At 45.7% G+C, this 22,900-nt stretch overlaps 1 protein-coding gene across 2 annotated transcripts; it reads right to left on the reverse strand.

Moving 5' to 3' along the window:
• Positions 1-394: 394 nt before the first annotated feature.
• On the reverse strand, positions 395-12,295 carry SLC19A2 (solute carrier family 19 member 2). 2 transcript variants are annotated; one of them, XM_068696574.1, is made up of 7 exons: positions 11,999-12,295; positions 11,306-11,911; positions 7,791-8,013; positions 4,064-4,256; positions 3,058-3,199; positions 2,689-2,857; positions 395-1,507 (listed from the first exon to the last, which is right to left on the reverse strand). In XM_068696574.1, the coding sequence occupies exons 1-6, from the start codon at positions 12,158-12,160 to the stop codon at positions 2,732-2,734; spliced, it is 1,452 nt and encodes a 483-aa protein (XP_068552675.1). In that variant the 5' UTR covers positions 12,161-12,295; the 3' UTR covers positions 395-1,507; positions 2,689-2,731. The 2 variants fall into 2 exon arrangements, with proteins under 2 accessions (XP_068552675.1, XP_068552666.1); XM_068696565.1 differs by having other exon boundaries at positions 395-2,857.
• Positions 12,296-22,900: the final 10,605 nt, after the last annotated feature.

Below are 22,900 nucleotides of genomic sequence, written 5' to 3' on the forward strand. Positions count from 1 at the left end.
AGATGTGAATAGAAAGGTCCTCCTGCATGGTAAACCTGCACCTGTTTTCCCTTACAGTCACCCTCAGTGATGCTGATGCTTCCTGATCAGGGTGATCCTGCACCAGTGAGTAAGCTTCTCCCCCACTGCACCAGCCTGCACTGGAACTACAGAGTGGAATTGCTGAACTGATCGACAATTAAGGAACTTCAAGATAAGACACTTGCACAGAGCTCTACAAAACTACACAAAACACTCAGCCATCATCTTCTTTAAGACTTAGTTCTCTTTTCCTGGTTTGTCTCAATTTTCCCCTTTGTAACAGAGATGCTCGGAACAACCTGCATTAGTCAACTGCAGCAGCAATGTTGTGGATTAGCAAGTTATCAAAAGACAAAAACACTGGCCACACATATCTTGAAATATTTTTATTTAACAAAAATAGCTATTCAATTAGAAACAAGCTGAAGGGGTCCTACCAACAACATCAATATGCTTACAGAATTTCATAGGCATCAATAATTCCACGTACAGTCAGACTCTGACACCTCATCACCACAGCAACAGCATAACATAAGAACAACATCTAGGTGTAGTTTCCATAAATAGGCCTGAAGATGTACACAGTGTAGCACATCACTATTAGCGCTGTCACAATTTCATGACTTTGGTAGAAAAATTTATTGCTGTAATTCATTAGTTACTTAAATAGAAGTTGAAAATTAACTGGGTTGTTCCCCTTCAAAGATTTATTCTATGTATGAAAAGTGCAATTAAAACTGAGCTGCTTCTTTCTGTCACTTGATACAAGTGCCATGCATCCATGCCTCATCTCACATCACAGCTGCCATCAGGCCAAGGAACCCAAAGGACAAGGTATGCCCTTACTACCCTTTCTCAGACCAGCTCGTCAGCTAGCATTTCACAGCTTCATATTATTTTTTTATACAGTAAAGAACAGAATATATATGTAGTTGGCTTCAAGTTTCCATTTCAGGATAAGGCAGTTAAGTTTACACATACAAGTATAAATAAAGCTGAGCCCCTAAGACGTTTCAGAAGGCAGCCTGCTGACACACTGAAGCTTTGGGGAGTGCACTTCCCTGAGAAGCCAGCCTTAGAGAGCTCCGTAGACCCCAGAGAGCACATCCCAAACACATTAGTCATTCAGCTTGAGTCATAAAGGTTGAGGCTCTCAGAAATGATCGTATCTGTCCCAGCCAGGAGAGAAAAGCTGTGACATCTCCATGGCATTAAACAAACCAAGTAATGAAATGAAGCTGCTTCTTCAGGCTGACTGGAATAAACTCCAAATACCACACCAAGAGAAGGCATGGAAAGGAAGCACACTGCACAGCACGTTCTCCCTTCCAGTTCTCCCATACACTTAAAACTACAACCTGCACAGCAACTGGGACAGTTTATAGGCCATGACCAGTGTGCTACAGATACCTGTTGCTGTGCCGGTCATGATGCCTGAGTACCCAGGTGCCCAAGCCTAGGACAGCTCTGTGCAACTCCTTCAGTGCTGATGCAATTTGGGGAAAAAAAAAAAAAAAAAAAGCATTTTAAAAAATAGATATGAGGCAAGTCCAAAATTGCTCAGACTGGACAAAAGAAAATAAAAACTCTTCTCTCCGTAAACACTTTTTTTTTTTTTTTTTTAAAGTGGAAAGAAGAGGTAGAACTAGTGGATAGAGACCCACCAGAAACAAAGGCATTTTAAAAAGGGAAGAAGCAACAGATCAGCAATCAGCATTTTTCAAGGCCTCAGGTGTTCATTTTGTTAAATACAGTAACTGAAGGTGTCTAGTCACTGCAGTCATGATTCTCTGAGGTTACAAAGAATAGCTTAAAATCCTGCAAGTCACCTTCCTTCTTGGTGCTACACTCACATCCACCTTCCCACTGAAATAGCCCAGGCTTCTGCGATATGAGTCAGTGACTCTAATAACTGCAGGAATCTGCAGACCTAGAGGACAAAGGCAAAGATGCCCAGCGATTCCGCAGATCAGCATCCTCCCTACTTGAACTCTCCCTAGGCTTTCCCTACCGCTTTACAGTCCCTTGGGTGCAGACCTTCACAGCACAAGTAGCGCCGCTGGCAGCCAAGTCAGCGCTGTCACAAGTTGCCCCAGGACAGTTAGATTCTTGTGGAGGTGGCACGATCAGCCATGGCGAAGCTCTGACAGCAGGGACAGCAGATAAGCTACAGAAATAATATTAAACTAAAAGAAGCACATGTATATGCAGAAATGTAAGTGTATGAGTCCTCAAAATAGAGTATCCAGCATCTCAGGGCAGGCACGGAAGAGCACTGGCCTAAGGCCACCTCCTCTCCCAGGACCAGGTCTCTCCACAAAGAGGTCGATGAGAATGCCCTCACCACAGCAGCATCTTAATGATAAAGAGAGCAGCTGTTTACCAGGCAATCAAAGCTGCCTTTTCAATGACAGTCTCCAGATGCACGACTTTAGACTAAAGCCTCTCAAGGCTTTCATTTTTTGAGAAAACTTACTGTTCTTTGCTGCACATCCATATATGCAACAGAAGAACAAAAGGCATTTTAGAAAGAAGATATTTGTTCTTACTTACGTAAGACCTAATACATTTACCTTCTAAAATGTGCTACTAATATAGTACAAATGTGGATCAAGTACCATTAAGGTGACTGCCTTGGGAAGAAAAGGCAGAGATTAAAAAACAGACCTCTATCTTCATACGTAGCCACTGAAGGTCTTCGCTTGGTGCACTAGTGGCTTTCAGGAGATCTGCTTGGCATCTGCTCTTGTCTTCTGTAAGCTCTAATAATACTGTATATGCCACTGCCCAGGAACACCAGGGAGATAACCGCAAAGTAAGATGCATAAATCATGAACTGCAGAGAAGGTGAGAAAGAAAAAGTGGTTAAACAAAACAGTTACCAAATACATAAGAAAGTTAATTCATGAGCTTCCTTCCTCTTCGAAAATGTCAGGAATTAGAAAACCCTTGACCCAGAAACTGATGGCTGAGGCTCTTTACAGCCTGTTTCACCTTCCTCCCTCCCATCCGTAAAGCTAAAGGAGGTTATCGTACCTGGGTGAAGATGTCCAGCCCAAGCCCTCTGGAATCCACAACAATCAACGTGAGCAGCGTCTGAAGTGCTAAGGCAATGAAAGTATTGACCCCAAACACCAGGGCGTACCTCTCCACACTGAGATTTGTAGCGATCTGGAACCTGGAGAGAAAGGGATGACCAAAAATGTAAGGATGGGGAAGAAGCAGGGAACAAGAATACGAGGAACATCTCTGTACAAGACAACTGTGCAACCTAAGGGGTCACATAGATTGGTCCAATATTTTCCACAGCTAAGTTAGCTTGCACTGACAGTGTGTTTTGAGAAATAAGTTCATGACAGACTAGCAGGAGATCTGCAGAGACATCTAAAAGGCTGCAAAAGCTTGGGAAGGTCTGTAGGTTCCAGTAAGACTGAAACATCCCCGTCTGATGCAGCTACAAAGGGCCTCACCATCCAGAGAAGGTGCAAGACCATCTAATCTCGGAGACCTGTTGGCAATCTATGAACATCAGCCTACTGCAGTGTGGTTTGTAACCTCCTGCATCCTTCTGACCAGAACTCCCTTTGCAGTTACCAGCTTCAACATCTCCCCTCGCGTTGTGCCTGGGCTGTCACATAGCACTGAGTATGTGTGGTAGAACAACAGCTGTGTTTTCCTTCTCAAAGACAGGAGTTACATTGACATTTTCCTCCACACAGGTTAGCAAAAATTGATCCCACAATGTAGATAAAGCCTTGTCCTCTCCTTATCTGCTAACACTTCAATCCAGCCACATTTACAAAACAAGCGGCACTATCTAATATTTAGAAATAGTCACATTAGTGTCATGAGACTTTTGAGCCTGGGCAGGCTGCCAGCCAAATACACATCTCCATGCCTCTGTTTCCAACCTGAATCAGAACACAAACCCTTGCAACAGACTTCCAGACTCCTGGCAGGTGAGACCATGCTTACACGGACAACAGGCCAGCTTTCCCAGCAGTTGTCATCTCAAGAGCAATTTACATTCAAAAATACTCACGTTGCTATTGTGATTAGCAGCATGTAGATAATTCTGAAGACAACATACGATGCATAGCACACCCAGATGTTGCGAATAGTGTCCATGATATATACAGCAGCAGCAATGAGAAAGGAGAGGAGGGCAAGTGCCACTTCACCCCACATTGCCCAGGATGTTTTTATATGGCCCACAACAAACACTGCAACAGCTCCTGTGAGAGGGAAAGAAAGCATAACTGTTATTGCAATTCAAGTAATTTGGACACTGCAGATTAGGAGCTGTATGGCCTCTGTTAGAGAATCATTAACGAAGTGAAAGATATTAATGTGCACACCTTATGAGCTCTGCTTCCTGACCTCCCCTTTACCTGGAACTGTGCTGTAAGTTCCCATTCGCATTTCTGGCAACAACAGCAACAAAAATAGGTCAGTGGTGACCCCACCTGAAATCTTCTCCCTAGCTTTATAAGTACAATAGCCCCATGACTCATACCGCTGCCGCTGACTGTAGAGGTATCAGCTAGGCAGAGAAATGCAAACCCTGCTTCACAAAAGCACCCAGTTAATGATTTTGTGGTGCCTTCGGATCTACATTCACTGCAAGTGGGGACAAGAAGACACAATCTATTTTAATACACAGCTGCTAAGAGCTCTCAACTCAGGAAGCAGGAAAACCTGCGTTTACTGTCATCTTCACACTGGGCTGTATCAGTAAGAGCATGTGTTCAAACCCCTCCTTCTACCAGAATGAAGCTTCATTGAAAGCTACCGGGGCTGTAAATAAGAAAAAATAAATAAATCTTTCACCGCTAACTGTGCTTGAACAATCCTTTATAATCAAAACAGGTTTGTAACTCCTGCTGGATTTTAGAAAGGTGGGGTTGGGACGAGAAGACAGATCACAAGGTGAGTGGCATGAATTATCATGCACATTTCAAGCAGAAGACAAGGTCCATTTCATGCACTGTTGCAGCTCTAACTTCTGAGAAACCAAAATACATATTACAAGTAAATTCCTGCTCCAAGTAGGCTCTGTTTTGCAAACAAGCCAAAGAGCAACTGATAGCATAAAGATGCTGCTGCATACAGCAAACAGCACGCTGACAATGGGAGGTTCACTGGAGATCTCTGAAAAACAGGATTGTATTCAGCATTTCACCACTGTACAGAAGTGCCACCCAGCAGCATTTATGCTTTGTAGCCCTCGGCTGGTCTGCTTTCTTGGAAACCCTTCAAGGACACAAAGGTTTTTTTGTGTACCATCAGTGTACCAGCCGGCAATCCTGTCAGATCTCACAACAACCTTGCAGACCAGTGCAGGTAGCTGTGCCAAGGACAAAGAATTTATTCCCTGTCCCTCCCCCTCAACTCTTCTTTCCAGTGCCTGCCGTGACATTATCAGACTGACATTTTGTGGTCTTTGGAAGCCTGGAGCCCCTAGTAGCAAAACCCTCAGATGCAAAAAAACAGCTAGGTCCTAGAGCCTTCTTTCTACTGCCTCAGACATTCAGAAACTTGGGGAGACAGATTCGACATCTCACTCTGGGGATTTAGTGGCAGCTCCAAGTCATACTCCCCATATGGCTCAATGTTATACGAGCCTGACGCCTAATTATGAAAACTTAATCTGTGTGCTGCAATTAGTTACCTACAGCTGATTCAGTGGTTCCCATCCCAGTCTGATAAAGAGTCCCAAGAAGCTGCAGGGACACAGCTACACTGTCAGTTGGCCTCACAGCAGAGAATAATATTTGTCTTGCCCAGGACAGGAAGCTGACAGCCACATGAGTCACCATGCTCTACTCAAACCCTTCCACCAGACACCACAGCTACGGGCAGGGATGGCAACAGCATCTCTCACGAAGGTTACCAGACATTGCTCATAACAGACCACAGGATGACCGAGAGCAAGGACAATGGCCAATGGGATCTGGGATTTCCAATAAAATAAGAAAGGTAAGGAGCATTCATGTTCTTCTACAGATCTGAGGACTACAGCTGCACACAGATTTATTCAAGGAGTCATCCATCTTCAAAAAGAATGCAATTCAAACCCAATTTTGTGCAAAGAGGGGCCTGTAAGATGACAGCAAACGAAGAACTTCAATTTACTTAAGAATAGGTAGAAAAGGTGGGTGTTTCACTGGGTGCTCACTCTCAACAGATCACTTCTAGTCTTGTTATATATTTAAGGCTTTTTGCTGAGATCACTCCACTAAACTTCATTTGTTCCAAGTAATGAATCTGTCAAGCAGAAGGATTTTTTTTTTTTGAGCAGCTCAGGGACAGAAGCTAACTTGCTTTCAGAAGACCTCACCCAATATAATTCAACCATCTACAGTAAAGACAATAGAGGAAAAAATCAAAGTTTGTTTTGTGGGAAAACAACAATTTCCATTTTCCTGGAGCTAAGTGCCAACAACCCTTCCTTCCAACAGGGCCACTGTTCATAGGATTTGAAAAGGACCTTGAGATCACAGATGCTCATAACAAGCTTTGAAGAATATTTCCTCACTTTTTTTCCCCAATCTGTCCACATCTGGCCATGCTATAATCCCTTAACATAATAATATAATGTGCTTAGTAAAGACTTCTGAAAATCTGACACTGCCCTCTGAAGATTCCCTGCTTTACAGACCATGCTCCAGTCGAAGCATGAGCATCTTCTGTGTAGCAGTGACCTGTGATTTCTGCACCCACAAACTGACTGGAGTCTTCTTTTGCTTGATACAAATTCCTCTCCTTCCTGCGGCCAAGGCAGGATGGTAGGGGAAGCTGAATCAAACAAGAAATAAGAGCCACAAGATCACGCTGTGATAGCATATGACCACATGCTATTTAGGTGCACTCCAAAGATGACGATTCTGAATGTTAAATAAAGGTGGTGACAGGTTTAAACACAGTTAACAATGGGTGCTAGTCCAGCTACTAGAGCTATAAATGAGTCTCAGCTTCCCACTGAACTCCAAGAGGGGTCTGAGCATGCCAAAGACAGGTTCCAGGCCTTGCTTGTTTGGGTACCTTGGTTTCTTCTGCCCCAAGAAGGTGAAGTTCACAGCACGTGGAGGAACAATGACTCCATCAAAGAAAAGGAACATAGTAGAGCAACACCTAGACAGCCTCTGCAAGGATATGTTAGCTATATTAAAATAACTATTGTCCTAGTTCTGGTAATGAAACAGCATTAACTTATTAAACAATTTTTTTTTGTTGACGGACCCACCTGGCCCTTTCAAGTCAAGTGACTTCTCATCTTAATAGCCTTTCTGCTTAACACTGCTCAAATGACTCCACAGTGGCTCACGCATGCTTGTGCACGCACAGGAAACTTTCACGTGCTCCCTCTGCTGCCAGAGAAAAAGCAATAAATGCACAGGACCCTTAGCCGGGCTTTGAGTGGTTAAAACAAGCACAACCCCAACTTGTTTCAGGGCTGCAGCTACAGCGACAGCCGAAAAGAGTCGATCACACAGCTGGAGCCTTTTTGACAAATCATGCAGAACAACTGACTTGGGAGGTTCCTTTAAACACCTACACGCTGGATTACAAGAACCAGGGCTGCATGCAACAGCAAACTCTGCACCGAGTGCCACGCCACGCATGTCAGGGAAGACTCTGCCCAAGTGCAGAGATTCCCTTGCCTGCATGTGTGGAGGAACCTGAGACACTTCCAAATCACACACTGGTGGCCCTGAGGGACACGAGGCATGCCTCACAGCAGAGCAGGAGCCACATCAGCAGCTTACCTAGCAGCGTTGAGGCAGCCTCCACGCCACCATTGTAGATTTCTGTGCTGTTAGAAGGCAGCACCATCTCCCACAGGCCCTGAGCGTAGTTGATGACCTGGAAGTAGCCACAAGTGGACAGTGCCCACCGCACTGACCAGCACAGCATGGTCCAAGAGGAATAGCACTGCAGGAAGTCCCGCCAGAGATCCTTGAGCACCTTCACGATGTCCACTTTCTGCTCCTGCATGAAGAGGAGGGAGGGGGAGAGAAATGTTAGTCTCCATTCACAAATACCACACACCGATCCATAATATGGAAAGGAAGGGGTTGGTCTTGAGCCCTCCACCTCCTGCACCTCCAGCTCTCTCACACAGAGCCGTAGCTGCTGGTTGTTAGAAGTGCCATGAGAGCAACCAAAGAGTACCAGAGAGAAGAGGCATAGGCCCATTTTTATTTTGAAGAAATGGGTTCAGAAAGCCAGTCACTCAAATCACAGGAAAAAGCACCACTAACATTTCATTTGTTAAGTCCTGATCCACATTCAGCCAAACTAGGTAGCATGGAGAGCGTGGAAGTGACCAGATGAGGGTATTTCTCCCTCATAAATCAGTCAATTTTCCCTAGCAGTAGCATTCAGGAATGAATTATTCAAAGCAGCAATATCATTCCACTACTCTATTCCTGTTAATGTTCACCGAGGCTCTTAGAGACGTATTGCCTGGGGATCCGCAGAGAAATGAAAGCTCCTTCCCTCAGACCCTGTCACAAATGGCAGCTCTCGTTTATGCAAGTGCTTTGACAACTCAGTGAGACAGAAATGAATCTCTTCCGGATCTTTCTAGAAAGAGCACTAAAAAGGGGGGGGGGGGGCAGACCCACAAAATGGTTTGGAAAATTTTGAAAGCAGGTCAGTCTTGGCAAGATGGGATGGTGACAAATGAAAATTGCCTTGTACATACAGGCTGTTAGACTGATGTTCCTAGCCACTTTACACCAGATCAGCAGAGGAAACGAAGAGGCCTTCGCCTCGTAGACAGAGCTGCTAATTGTGTTTGTAGTGTGCACACGCTCTTTGCGGACAAGCAAGACCCTTCTCACATGAACCTGAACAGCAGTTACTTCACGTGGGCCTTGACACAGCCCCTGAGCCCACCCAGCATCTATAGCTTAAAATCCCTGCGGGATAACATACGGGCTGTCACAGGACTGAGCTACTGCACACTGAGCCACCACACAGCCAGTTTTGGAGCAGCTTCCCCTTCAGCAGCAGCTTCGTGCTCTTGGCAGCATACCCTTGACCCAGGGGAATCACTTACCCTGTGCCTTGGAAAGAATATTCTCCTCAAGCAATAAAACTTATTTTAAGGCATCGCTGCTCAAACTCCTAACAAACACCGCAGCCTAACTCCATCCTGAACTCCCTTTTCTCCACCCCTCAGAGTCCCACCAGTTTCTGAATACCTTTACTAAATACCACGCGGCCCTTTCGGTGCTTTGCCAGAGGCTTGCTCTGGATACTATTTCTGCAAAGCCGAACAGAATGACTCGGAAAGAAGTCAGCTCACAGCGAGCCAGCTTTAGCACATGGCTCCCACGCAGAAGGCTTCACGTGAAGCACGAGTTGAGGTGCAGAAAAGCAGGAAAGGTAACAGGAAAGGTAACTGCCACAGACACTGCAAGCACTGACTCAGCAAGCTCGATGCGAGCAGGTGCCCACTGAGCCAGAAGGGCCCCATCAGCCCTCCTATCGCTCGGCAATGGCTCAGTTCAATTATTTGTACAGCCTCTAATGCACATTCACCACATGCAGTTGCCATTACCTTGGTTAAGGCTACAGACACCAGTGCTTCTCAGCTTTCAGCACCTGGTATGACCACCACCAAAGCACAGGTACCTCCCTCCCCCTGCATCCTCCCCCTTCCAACATTAATTTTGAAGCAGCTTTGCCCCTTGCTCTGGGAGAAAGATAAACAGAAGAGGAAGATAAGCGACATTCGTCCCTTCATCGTTCCTGGCGCAGTGGCAGCAGGGTTGGAACTAGAGGATCTTTAAGGTCCCTCCCAACCTGAGGCACTCAGTGATTAACAAATACCGTTCAGCATGTGAGTTTGCATGGTTAAAGACTTTTTTTTTTTTTGCTTTTAATCGCCTCAGCAAAGCCACTCCTGCCCTAAAAACAGGAAGTCTGCAGAAACACATACATGCTAGCTCTCAGGTGGCCACATGGCTCCATCCCTGGCGCCAGCACCAGAAGGACAAGGCAGGAAAGCACCCTTCGGGTGCTGGCACCTGGGGACAGCACAGAGCAACAGGCCAGAGGGAAGGGCCCTCAGCATCAGCCTCATCCATTCAGGCTTGCTGCTGTGCCACTCTGTCCTGGCATGTTCTCCTTGCTTCCCACCTTGCTTTCCTTGCTTTTGCTTGACAAAGCAAAATAAAGACCACCCCTCTTTAAAAATCTTTATACTTTTATTTTTTTTAAACACCTTGCCATCTCAGCAATTGGGTCTCGGCAGGCTGTGCTGGATGGGGCAGGATCTGCTCCCGGGAATGTTAATGCCTTTAATTCCCAGCGGCAGCTGAAGGAAGCTGAAAGCAGCCTGGGACGCTGCCCCCTCAACCCAGCCAAAGCACAGAGCCCCTCTCTGCTCCCTCCTTATCAGTGAGCAAACCCCAGCTCTGACACACGCGGCAGCAGCAGCACAGATGCTCTCTTCACACGCATTAAGAAAAAAAATCCCCCAGCTCCTCATTCCTCTCAATCCAGGGACAGCGCACCTGGCCCCACACAAAGTGCCGGCACCTGCAGCACACTGCTCTCTGTGCAAGCTGTTGTCTGTAATGAACGGCCCTAGGACAGCTAGCAGCCCTCTGGGGACTTTTGCTGGAGGTGACATAGCCCAGAGCACTTGGCATAACCTGTGGTGTGCTCATGGGATGCGCTAAAGTTATTACCAACAGTATCTCCTGCAAGTTACCCATGCCCTGTCCCTCTGTAGGTAACCAACACCTGTTGTTAGCACTTCCCAAAACTGCTGCTGTTTCCTCCCCGGACTAGCGTCCTTCCAGACCTGTAAGTTAAAATCAAGTTGCTACACATCTTCTTACTACACAGCTTACACAACAGTTGAAGGAACAAATGTTTTCAAGATGTGGATGCTGGAAGAGTTGCTTTTTTCCTTACAAGTCACAGGCACACCCGGAATTTGGACAAGCACCGAATTTCTAGTGCCCCAAGATACTCCTGGCATTGTAGGGTTGAACAGCAATTTGATACCCAGAGAGTTTTAACCAAATCCTTGAGAGGCACGCAGAACAACTTCAGCAAAACCAAGGAGCAGCCTACCATGCTCCAGCAAAGAAAGGAAATCACGAAGAGATTTTCCTAAATAAGGAAGTTGTGCAAGTAAAGGGATGCTTTTTCCTGTTGGATATTGTACCTCTCCTGCTGCGTGCACATATACTCACGTGGTTGTCATGCATGCCTAGGTGTATTACATCCTCTTTTGAAGTACACCCAGGGCACAACTCACCTGTTTCTCTGCTGAGCTCCCCTCCATGTTCAAGGGAACTTTAGTCTCATCCTCCCAGCCCGGCGTCCTCTGCACGCTGGGCTGATCTTGGACAGCCGCTCCGTTCTTACAGTCCATGACCTTCATCTCCATGCTGAACGGCTGACTGGAGACGTGGTGGAAGAAAAGGCTTTTCCGCGGCATCGGCAGGAACCAGGCCGTGCCAAAGGCAATGGATACAGAGGTTAAGGAGATGACGTTGAGGCTGAAGAGGGACCACCCCGCCACAGACACGAGGACCTGCCCGGACACCGAGCCCACCGTGTAGCCCACCAGGGTGGCGCTGCGGCAGTAGCTGGTGACCTTCTGGTACAGCTCCACGTCGACGACGCTGTAGATGTAGGAGTAGTAGGCGACGTCGGTGGCGGTCCCCACCCCGTAGAAGAACTCGAGGAGCTGGACGGCCCGCAGCCCCTGGGCGTAGAGCAGCATGAACCAGGTGACGATGAGGCTCAGGCCCTGCAGCAGCACCACGGGCTTGTAGCGCAGGTAGTCGGTGGCCAGGAACACGGGGAACAGCAGCGCCAGGTAGGAGTACGTCCACACCGGGTAGATCTCGTTGAACACCTGCAGGAGGGGGAAGAAGACAGGGTGGTAAGACGCACGGCCACCGCCCCGCGAGCCGAGCCGAGCCGAGCCGCGGGCACCCGGTACCTGCGTCTCGGAGAGGTTTTTGTGCGGCTCCAGCAGGTAGCGGGTGAGGAAGGGCTCGGAGGGCCGCACGCTGCAGAAGAAGCCGTAGGCGCACAGCAGCGCCGTGGGCAGCGCCCAGCAGCAGCCGGGGCCGCCGGGACGGGCTCCCCGCGGCACAGCCATGCCGGGCAGGGGCCGGGCAGGCAGCGCCGTGTGGCCGCGGGACCGCCGCGGGACCGCCCCGTGTCCCCGTGGTGTCCCCGCCGCCGTCCCCGGTCACCTCCCGCCGGCGCCACCAGCCTCAGGGCGCGCCCCCGCGCCGCCGCTCTTCAAGCCCATTCGCCGCCGGGAGGGGGCGTGCCCACGACCCGGCTGCTGATTGGGTGGAACCGCCTCCCCCCAGGAAAGCCGGCCAATGGGGAGAGGGGGGCGTGGCGGGAAGGCGTGGCGGGAGAAAAGCACGTGTGCGCAGCGCGGGGCGGGGCGGCGCCGCTGGAGGGGCGCCCTGGGAAAGGGGCGGGGGGGGCCGAAACTGCCCCGTCTCGTCCCACCCCTCACCCACGAGATTTTCTCTGCGAAGAGCCTCCATCTGCTGTGCCGGTCCTGCCTTGCCTGGCCCAGGCTCCTGCAGTTGCTGTGAGAGAGGGAGTGAAGGGAATCGTAGTAGACAGGGTGCTGGCTACCGAATACCTATATTATTGTATTAAAAACACATGTTGCTGAATGACTTTGCTTGCTCCTGTGCAAATTAACCGAAATAGGAAGTCTTGGGCCCCTCACAAAGGATGGTTCCTGACAAAAATGGGGAACCTGTCACAAGAACCGTCTGAGACCGACCCTGTGGATTAGACAAGGGCCAAGGAGCAGCTGCGCAAAGACACGAGTCTGCGCAAAGACACGAGGTCACCTAGCAGTGATGAAGAGCTATCAGCCTTCATCCCCATGACCCCTGGCAACCACCACCAGGAGACACTACACAAGCGCAGACGGGAGGAAATGACTGAATGGAAATGACTCCTTGGAACTAATTTTAGTATGAAGCAGGGATAGGTCATGCATGTGTATAGGTGCACTGGGAAACTTCATGCACATGTAACTCTTTACTGCATATAACCAAGGCAAGTTGCCGTGTTGGGGTGCACGTGACTTTGGTGGGACTACCCCCTGTGCTGCCCAACGCTGAATAAACACACCTAATTACAATCTTACTGATCGTGGAGTCCGTTTTCCGCATGTCAATGAAGCTTCATCCAGGATTACAGTCCTCCTCCAAGCTATTGGCTGTACTGCTACTCACTCTACCCTATGTTATCCCTTACCAACTACTAGCCAACTCCTTCACCTCTGTGTTGCCTCCCTTTGATCTCCACCATGTCGCTACCACTGCTATGGCTTCCTACTCTGTACCAACAGTTTGTTCTCCAAACTGTTGCCTTAGAAAGTTCACGTAAGGGGTCAGGGCTCCCACTTCTGCAATTGCATATCCTGCCTCCTATCTGGGGACAGCATGTGAGGATGCAAAATGAAAGCCGTTAGAAGACATTTGACTACGCACAGGTGGGCAAGCAAGAACAGGTTCTTCTTGAACCCAGAACAGATTCCTTTAATTGCAGGATTTTATTCCTATCTCCATCATTATAGCTGAACACATGAAGCTACAAAAGGTTCTAGGTTAATAAGATTACTCAGCTGTGTAAAACTCAGCTAACCATTTTAAACATTTTGGTCCTGTATCGTCTGGCATCAGTGGTTTGCTGCTTTCTGGATGTCTTCTGGGTCCTGCAAAATTTCCTTTAATTTGCCCTCAGGCCATTGCCTCTCAGCAGTTTCATGCCCTCTTTTGTTTGCAGATTTATTAGAAAGAATAGGAAGAAAGAAAAGATGACAATTGCCACTTTGCTGTACTTTAGCTTGAAGCAGAACTCTAAGTAGAACAAATCAGGTCTTGCTAGTACTGGTCTCCACCCCAGCCATTTTCAAGGAACTGCTTATCTCGTAAAATAGCATGGTTAGGGTGAAATGAGACAAAATAATGACTGATAAACAAGTTGCTGTGGGAAAGAGAACAGAAATGTACGGTTCCTTCTCACTTATCTCTTAGCATCCCCTCTGTACTGCTGGCATGTGGCTGAGCAGCAGGTAAGTAAAGCCTGTGGCACCTGCCTACTGACCTGGGCCATCGCTTCGTGCTGAGCAGGGGCAGAGAGAAGGAGTGAAACCTCAGAGATCCCATGGCACGTCCTGCCTAGGGGCAGCAGCTTCCAGGCTGCTCACAGGATCTGATGGGCAGCCTCTGTCCTTTCCAAAATAGCAACCATCTAGAGTAGCTCCACTGCAGCTCAACACGTTTACTCAAAGTGATACTGATTAGGGAGGTATTGGGGAGGCATTGGGGAGGCAAGGACAATCCCCACACATGGACTGTATATCTCGAAACAAGACACTGAAACTCATGATAAGGAAGCGGCAGACGGACAGAGAAACAAACGTAAGGACTATAAATCTCAAAACTGGACATTGGAATTCATTATAAAGATACAACAAACGGAAGAATTGGCAACAACCAGCTCTCGCAATTAAGAAACATGCCAATTCAGCAGATTCCTGACCAAAGGTGAAAAGTACACTGTGAGGAAGACTCGGGGTCTTCCTCCCAGAGACCCCTGCCCACGTCCCAAAGACCCCTGCCCACAATTCTTGGAAGGCTCTACGCAGGCGCAAGGTGCCAAAAGGCTAATTAGCATGAGAAGCGAGGGAAGGCGGGGATAGGTAATGCATATGTATAGGTGCTTGTAGAATATTGATAGATTGATTGTATAAATTCAAGACTGCTTTTTGCTTTGGGTATGCACGATAGGTGGAGAGATCCCCCGTGCATCCAGCGCTGCAATAAAGAATATACCACTTAAAGGAATTTCGGCTTCGATCTTTGAATCAATCTGGCACCCCAGATGGGACAACCTCTCTGCCGGTCCGCAGGACCCGCTGGGGACAGGACTCCCTAGGGTACCCCCGGGATTTCCCGGAGGGACTCCTCGACTCACCGGATCACTGCGGAGGCAGACAAGGACCCCATCATTGTAAGTGAGTATATTCTTTATTCTGGTTTGGTTTTCTGGTAGACCGGTCGTCTGGGACTGTCCAGTAAGTCGGAAGGTGACTTCTGCAGGACAGTATTGGGTATATACTTTGTGGTTAGTACCACAAGTATATCTGGGGACCTTGGGGTCCATCTGTATCTGGAACTGTCTGTAAGTCAGAAGGTGATCTTCTGCGAGGCAGCGTTTGGTATATACTTTGTGGTAAGCACCATAAGTATATTTGGGGACCTTAAGGAAAGAGCTCGCTTTAAGGTCCATCTGGAATTGTGTTGTCTATTTCGGTTTTCTGACTCATGGAGTATGGTATTTAACTTTGGTTATTGTTACTGTGATTTTGGCTATTTTTCTGGTGGTAATAGTAGGTTCGTGGCATTGTTATAAGAGAGATATCGTTACGGTGTTACACAGTTCGGTTTTCTGACTTATTGCATGTGGAATTTGACTCTGACTATTGTTATTGTGATTTTAGCAATATTGCTGGTAATAGTAGCTTTGTGACATCGCTACTGAAAGATATTGCGTGCCTGTAATTTTGTGAGTGATACATTTTTGTGATACACTTTTGTAAGTAACACGTGTATTCTGAAAGTGTAAACTGGAAAATGGGGGGGCGAGTAAGCAGTGAAATTCCTAAGAAAAGTGTGCTGGGTTGTATTTTGAGTCATTGGAAGGATATAGGGGGGGCTCCGGGTGGAAGTGAAAATAAGAAAACCCTGATAAAATATTGTAATCAGTGGTGGCCCCTTTATAAATTACAAGAAGGGGAAAAATGGCCCAAAAATGGGACCTTGAATTACAACACGCTATTGCAATTAATGTTATTCTTAAGGAGGGAAGGGAAATGGGATGAAGTTTCATATGCGGATATGTTTTTTACTCTAAGAAACCACCCAGAATGGCAGAAGGAGTGTGGCATTAATTTGGCCCCACAAGACCCTTTGATTTTATCGATAGAAAAGGATATGAGAAGGGATGGAGTGGGGAAATTAAAGAGGTGTTGTTCAGCATGTAGCATTGGGCAGAGGTGTTTAAAATTAAATGAGCCAGAAGAAAGGATGGAAGATTATGTTTTACCACCTATAAATGGTGATGTAGGTGCTGGAATAGAAGTTGAAGGCGCTGGAAATGACATAGACTCTAAGGGGTTTACTCCGATAACTGCTCGTACACGAAGTAAAATAAGACCAATAATCCAAGCCCCTCTGCGTCAGGCTATGGGAGCTAATGGACCTGCTAGAATTAAAGTACCCTTCACAACTAATGAACTAGATGCCTGGAAGGAGGCGGTGAAAGGGTATCGAGATGATCCAGAGGTGGTGGCTAAAAGATTTGAATTGATTGTGAAAAACTTAGACCCGGATTGGAAGGATATAGAGATAATGCTGGCTGCATTATCAGAAACCGAGAAACAGCTAATAGTTAAAACTGCTAGAACGCAGGTACAAATCCAGGTAGCCTCGGGAGCCCTGCCCGGCACAGTGGAAGTACATGTGCCTAGGGCAGACCCCAATTGGGATTATAATGATGAGAATGATTATAAAATGCTAAAAAGATATCAAGAATGGATTAGGATTGCTTTAGAAAATGCAATACCTAAATCTGTGAATTGGTCAAGACTATATACAATAAAACAGGGGACCTCAGAAACCCCATCCGAATTTCTTGAAAGGCTGAGGGCAGCAATGCAGAAGTTTACCACTATAGACCCTTCCTCTGAGGGGGGTAAACTTCAATTAGTATCTCTGTTTTTGGGTCAATCGGCGGAAGATATTAGACGAAAACTTCAGAAAATGAAAGAACCAGACATAAGGGATTTGGAAAGATTAGTAGAAGAAGCCTGGAGAGTGTTTAGAAATCGTGAGGGGAATGAAAGGCAAAAGTTAGGTGAGACGATTGCAGCAGCCACTGTGACAGCCCTGCGAAAGCAGGAAGAATCTTTTCGAGGCAGGAGAAGGGGGGGGAAGGTAATTCGACTCCCCTTGCGGGCTGAACAGTGTGCCTTTTGTAAAGAGATAGGACACTGGAAAAGGGAATGCCCGAAGCGGCAAGAGGAAAATAAGCTATTAATGGCTACAAAACAATGAAGGAGACCGGGGGACTCTACCCTAGCAGATCCACTGGTTAAAATTAAGCTAGGGAAATTGGGTCGGGAAGTAGAATTTTTAGTAGATACAGGAGCTACATATTCAGTGTTAAATCAGAAGTTGATGCCAGAAGATAAAGATTTTGTGACAGTGGTGGGGGCAACGGGTAGGCACGAAAAAGCTTTCTTTTTAAAGCCATTAGAATATGAATTGGGGAAGCAAATGGGAATACATAGGTTTTTGTATTTGCCGGGATCTCCTAGATCTTTATTGGGACGGGATTTATTAGAGCAATTAGAAGCTGAAATTGTTTTTGAAAAGGGAAGGGTAGAGTTAAGAGTAAAAGAAGACCGACTTATAAGTGCACTAAGTTTGGTATTGATCCAAACTGATTCTTTTAATGAAACCCTTCCGGAAATCCAGGATCAGGTTTATCCAGGGGTGTGGGAATCTGATGTCCCTGGGAAAGCAAAGAATGCTGCACCAATAGTGGTAAAATTAAAACCAGGAGAGAAGCCAGTAAAGGTTAAGCAGTACCCCCTTAGAATAGAAGATAGAAGAGGAATAAAAGATACAATATATAAGTTTTTGAAATATGGGTTACTGGTCGAGTGTGAATCAGAATATAATACTCCCATCTTACCAATTAAGAAACCGGATGGGAAGAGTTATAGGTTAGTACAGGACTTGAGAGCAATAAACAGGATCACTGAAGACATACACCCTGTGGTAGCAAACCCTTATACGCTATTGACCAAGTTAAGGGACGAGTTGGTCTGGTTTACCGTACTGGATTTAAAGGATGCCTTCTTTTGTTTAACCTTGGCCCCAGAAAGCCGAAACCTCTTTGCCTTTGAATGGGAAAATCCTGACTCAGGACGAAAAGTCCAGTTGACATGGACAGTGCTTCCTCAGGGGTTTAAAAATAGCCCTACGATTTTTGGTAATCAACTTGCAAAGGAACTTGAATCCTGGGAAGCCCCCAATTCTGCAGGGGTCCTGCTGCAATATGTTGATGATCTCTTGATTGCTACCGAAGACAGGGGAAGCTGCATACAGTGGACGGTGAGCCTCCTTAATTTCCTAGGAATGAATGGATATCGGGTTTCACAACAGAAGGCACAGTTGGTTCAAACCCACGTGACGTACCTAGGATTTGAGATCTCAGGAGGACAACGTGAACTGGGGACGGAACGCAAGGAAGCAATCTGTCGTACCCCAGAACCACAGACTGTTAAAGAATTACGAACTTTCCTAGGAATGACAGGTTGGTGCAGATTATGGATCAACAATTATGGATTAATTGTAAGGCCTTTGTATGATTTAATTAAAGATAACTGCATAAGACTAATATGGACAGGAGAAGCCCGAGCAGCCTTTAAGAAGCTTAAGATGGAGTTGATGCGAGCCCCAGCTCTTGGTTTACCAGATTTGTCTAAACCCTTTTGGTTATACTCCTATGAAAGACAGGGTATGGCCTTAGGGGTACTAGCACAAAAGTTGGGACCTTACAAAAGGGCAGTGGCTTATTTCTCTAAACAATTGGATGAAGTAAGTAAAGGATGGCCAGGCTGCCTGCGAGCAGTGGCAGCCGTAATTATGAATATACAAGAAGCCCGGAAATTTACAATGGGGCAGAAGATAACAGTGTTTGTCTCACACACTGTGTCAGCAGTTTTAGAACAAAAGGGGGCTCATTGGTTATCTCCTCAGAGATTTTTGAAATATCAAGCAATATTGGTAGAACAGGACGATGTGGAAATTGTGATAACTAATATTGTGAATCCAGCCTCTTTTCTTAGTGATGCTCCGGCGGAACCTGTGATTCACGATTGTTTAGAAACTATGGAGACTGTGTATTCCAGCCGACCAGACCTTAAGGAGGAGCCCATGGAAGATGCGGAAGAAACTTGGTTCACGGATGGGAGCAGTTTTGTTACACAAGGACAACGTAAAGCTGGATATGCTATAACAACTACTCAGCAGGTAATTGAGTCTAAGCCTTTACCCCCTGGAACATCAGCTCAAAAGGCGGAGATAGTTGCTCTCACGAGAGCATTGGAACTGGCAGCTGGAAAAAGGGTAAATATTTGGACAGATTCTAAATATGCATTCGGCGTGGTACATGCTCATGGAGCGATTTGGAAAGAACGTGGATTACTGACTGCTCAGGGAAAACAGATAAAACATGCTGAAGAAATTTTAAAATTGTTAGAGGCTGTAAAACAACCAGAAAAAGTGGCTATTATGCATTGCCGAGGGCATCAAAGAGGATCCACCGACTTTGAGATTGGGAACAGATTGGCTGATAGAGAGGCAAGAAGGGCGGCGGAAAGAGGCCAAGTGGAAGTGCTTGCTTTAATACCAGACGGTAAAATTCAGGCATTAGAGAAAGGACAGGCTCCTAAATATTCAAAAGAAGATTTAAAGTTGATCGAGGATCTAAAAGGGAAGCTGAATGTTGATGGGTGGGCTCATTTGAAGGACAACAGGGTTGTTATGCCCTCTAATTTGGTGTGGCCTATGGTTTTGGGGGAACACAATAAAACCCATTGGGGAGCCGATGCCCTGTATAAACTATTAAATCGAGTCTTGGTAGCAAGAAATCTGTATACCACAATAAGGCAGGTAACCCAACAATGTGACACCTGTATGCGTCATAATCCCAATACAGGAAATAGGGTGACATTTGGTGTCATTGATAAAGGGAACTATCCTGGGCAGCATTGGCAAATTGATTTCTCGGAACTACCAAGAAAAGGGGGGTATCGGTACCTATTAGTTTTAACAGATACCTTCTCGGGATGGCCCGAGGTCTTCCCTTGCAGAACTAATAAGGCTAAGGAGGTAATTAAGGCATTATTGAATGAAATAATACCCCGATTCGGGATCCCAGCAACCATTTCCTCAGATAGAGGCTCGCATTTTGGTGCAAAGATTGTTCAGCGAATAAGCCAGGCTTTAGGGATAGATTGGCATCTTCACACTCCTTATAGACCACAGGCAAGTGGACAGGTAGAAAAAATGAACCATTTAATTAAACAACAAATAGCTAAAATCGGACAAGAGGCTAATTTGTCATGGCCTCAATCCCTCCCTTTAGCATTACTCAGAATTAGAGTTAAACCTAGAGTAAAAGAGAATTTGAGCCCCTTTGAAATTTTATATGGAAGGCCATATCAATTTCTATTTAGTGGGGAGGATCTAACGCAGCTGGGATCAGAATATTTATATACTTATATAACTGAACTTCAAAAACAATTAAATAAAGTACATAAATTTGTGTTAGGGACCAGAGCTAGAGGGCTGGATCAACCAATCCACCCCTTTAAGCCTGGGGACTATGTATATATAAAGACTTTTTCAGGACAACCCCTAGAGGAAAAATGGAATGGACCGTATCAAGTGTTGCTGACAACTCACACTGCTATCAAGATTAGAGAACAAGCTGCTTGGATCCACTATTCCCGAGTGAAGAAGGCTCCAGGAGCTCCTTGGAAAGTAACACCAGGTGACAATGAACTGAAACTAAAGCTTAGTCGATCAAAATGAGGACATTAAGGTTGAGAGTATTTGGTAATATGGTTGGCAGAAGATTTGTTCAGAGAATTGTTTTGTTTTTATGGCTTATATTTGTAATTGTGATTCAAGAAGGTGCCTCTGTGACAATAGAGAATGGTGGGTGGCCTTGGACTGAAGCCGTAACAACAGAGGATAAGAATCTTAATGGAAGGTTATCAGTCATGGTCATCTGGCGAACAAATGTTAACTATTTATATAAACCATCAGAATGGCAAAAATTAGGGGAAGGGTGGACACACCAAAGAACCATAGGAGATGAAATTAAAATAGGGTGTCAAATGTTTAATGGAACGACTGACGAGAAAGCAACGGGGATTCTGGTTAAACCGATTTCCAAAAATGGACAACAAGAGGGTTGTATTCGCCCAGGTAAATTGGATTGCTGGTATAATTTTACATTAACAGAGAATGTAGAAATCAGCTGTTTTTGGAATAATAATAATGGCCAACAGTCCAAAGTCAATAATGGTGAGGGCCTCATGTTAAATTTTACAATATATGCGGCACTTCCTACAACAGTGAGACCCTCTACAACCCACACCCCACCTCTAATCAAACTGGAACCCAAAATTTATGAAACTGGCCCATATGTAGTAAGGAACACGGGCCAACAGCAATTGTTATTTAATCCAGAATGGTCACTCAAGCGTGTTGAGTTGCTAATACAAATCAACATCTCAGCAGTTCAACCAGCCTGTTCTCCTTTCTTAAGAACATCATTTGAAGACTGGACAATATGGTCACAGAAGCAAGTGCACTTCAGGGGCAGGACACGAAGAGACTTAACTGGAATGCTAGGAACAGGGTTAGGAATTTTAAATGGAATTGATTCAGAAATATTAATGAATAAGCTAGCCACAGCAACAAGTGATTTGACAAAATTAAAACAACCCTTGCAATCATCCTTATTGGCATTGGGAACTAGCCAATGGCAAGTTTCAAAGGTGTTACCGAAATGGGAAAATGCGGAAGACCAAGACCACAAACTAATAATAGATGCACTTAGTATGATTCAAGATAATGTATCCTTAGCTCTTAGTTGTATGCAAGCACAGTTATGGTTGCAGGCAACGGCTGCCCTGATTATTAGGGAAGGAAGTGAAGGCATTTTTCCAGCTGAAATCCGAAAGGCAGTTTGGGACAATGCCAATGATTTTGAGAAGAAGTTCCAGTCTTGGTGGACCCTGGTGAATTTTACTTATGATCCCGTTGTTAACATGGCTACTGCCTTCGTGCTTACTATACGTAATGCTACAGTTTATGTTATACACCCAATCCTTGCACTAGGATTAAACCATGAGAAGACAGTGCTTTATCCTTCAGAGCATAGAACATGGGCACGAATGGAGAATGGGAAATGGCAGTCCGTAAATCTAGAATCATGTGTTACCCGGGAACAACAAGGATTTATTTGTGAAAGTAATACAATTGATGCTCAGGACGTATGTTTTGACACGGAGCAAGGTATCTGCCACTTTGAAATTCATCCAAATACTAGTCAAAAGACTGTGCTTGTATATGTTGGTAAAGGGTGCGTGTGTTTAAGAACTGCTTGTGATTTTGTAGAAATAGACAAGGAGAATATAACTCTCCATAGCAAAAATCATTCTAATTTTTGTATTTGTAACTTTGTTAGAATCGTCGGGTGTGATTTTCAATATTTGGCACCAGTGGTATCCCACCAGCTGATCAAGTCTAACAACACAATGTATCATAAGTTACTACCTACACCTATTGGGATGAACCTCACACTAGTGAAGCAACTAGTTAAACACCAAGACCTGATTAGAATTTTAAAAGGTATTCAGGAAAATGGAGAGAAGACTCTAATTACTGTCCATCATGATACAAAGGAAATAAGCAGAGTTTTGCAAAGAGTGAAACGAGACACAAGTCACAACTGGTGGGATACACTTTTTGGATGGTCGCCAACTGCAACTGGGATTTTGAACACACTGAGTCACCCAATTATTGTTTTATTGATATTAGTTGGTATAAGTTTAATATTGTCTTTTGTATTACTTGTTTGGAATTGGAAATTGTTACAACGAATGTCCATGTTAGCCTCCTTGACAGATGTGCATGGTAAGGTATTGAGGGGTACATATCATAATGATTGGGAAAGAAAATTTCTCTAATCACATTAGTAGTGTTAG

Source organism: Anas acuta, chromosome 1, assembly GCF_963932015.1.
Source record: "Anas acuta chromosome 1, bAnaAcu1.1, whole genome shotgun sequence".
Taxonomy (NCBI): Eukaryota; Metazoa; Chordata; class Aves; order Anseriformes; family Anatidae; genus Anas; species Anas acuta.

Bases quoted from the DNA above. Each gene is read 5' to 3' on its own strand.
- SLC19A2 (XM_068696574.1), bottom strand. From the start codon at position 12,160: ATGGCTGTGCCGCGGGGAGCCCGTCCCGGCGGCCCCGGCTGCTGCTGG. The intron at 4,257-7,790 runs GTAAGCTGCTGA...TCCCTCTCACAG, and splicing joins GGCTGCCTCAACGCTGCTAG to GAGCTGTTGCAGTGTTTGTT. The intron at 3,200-4,063 runs GTGAGTATTTTT...CTTTCTCTCCAG, and splicing joins CTGCTAATCACAATAGCAAC to GTTCCAGATCGCTACAAATC.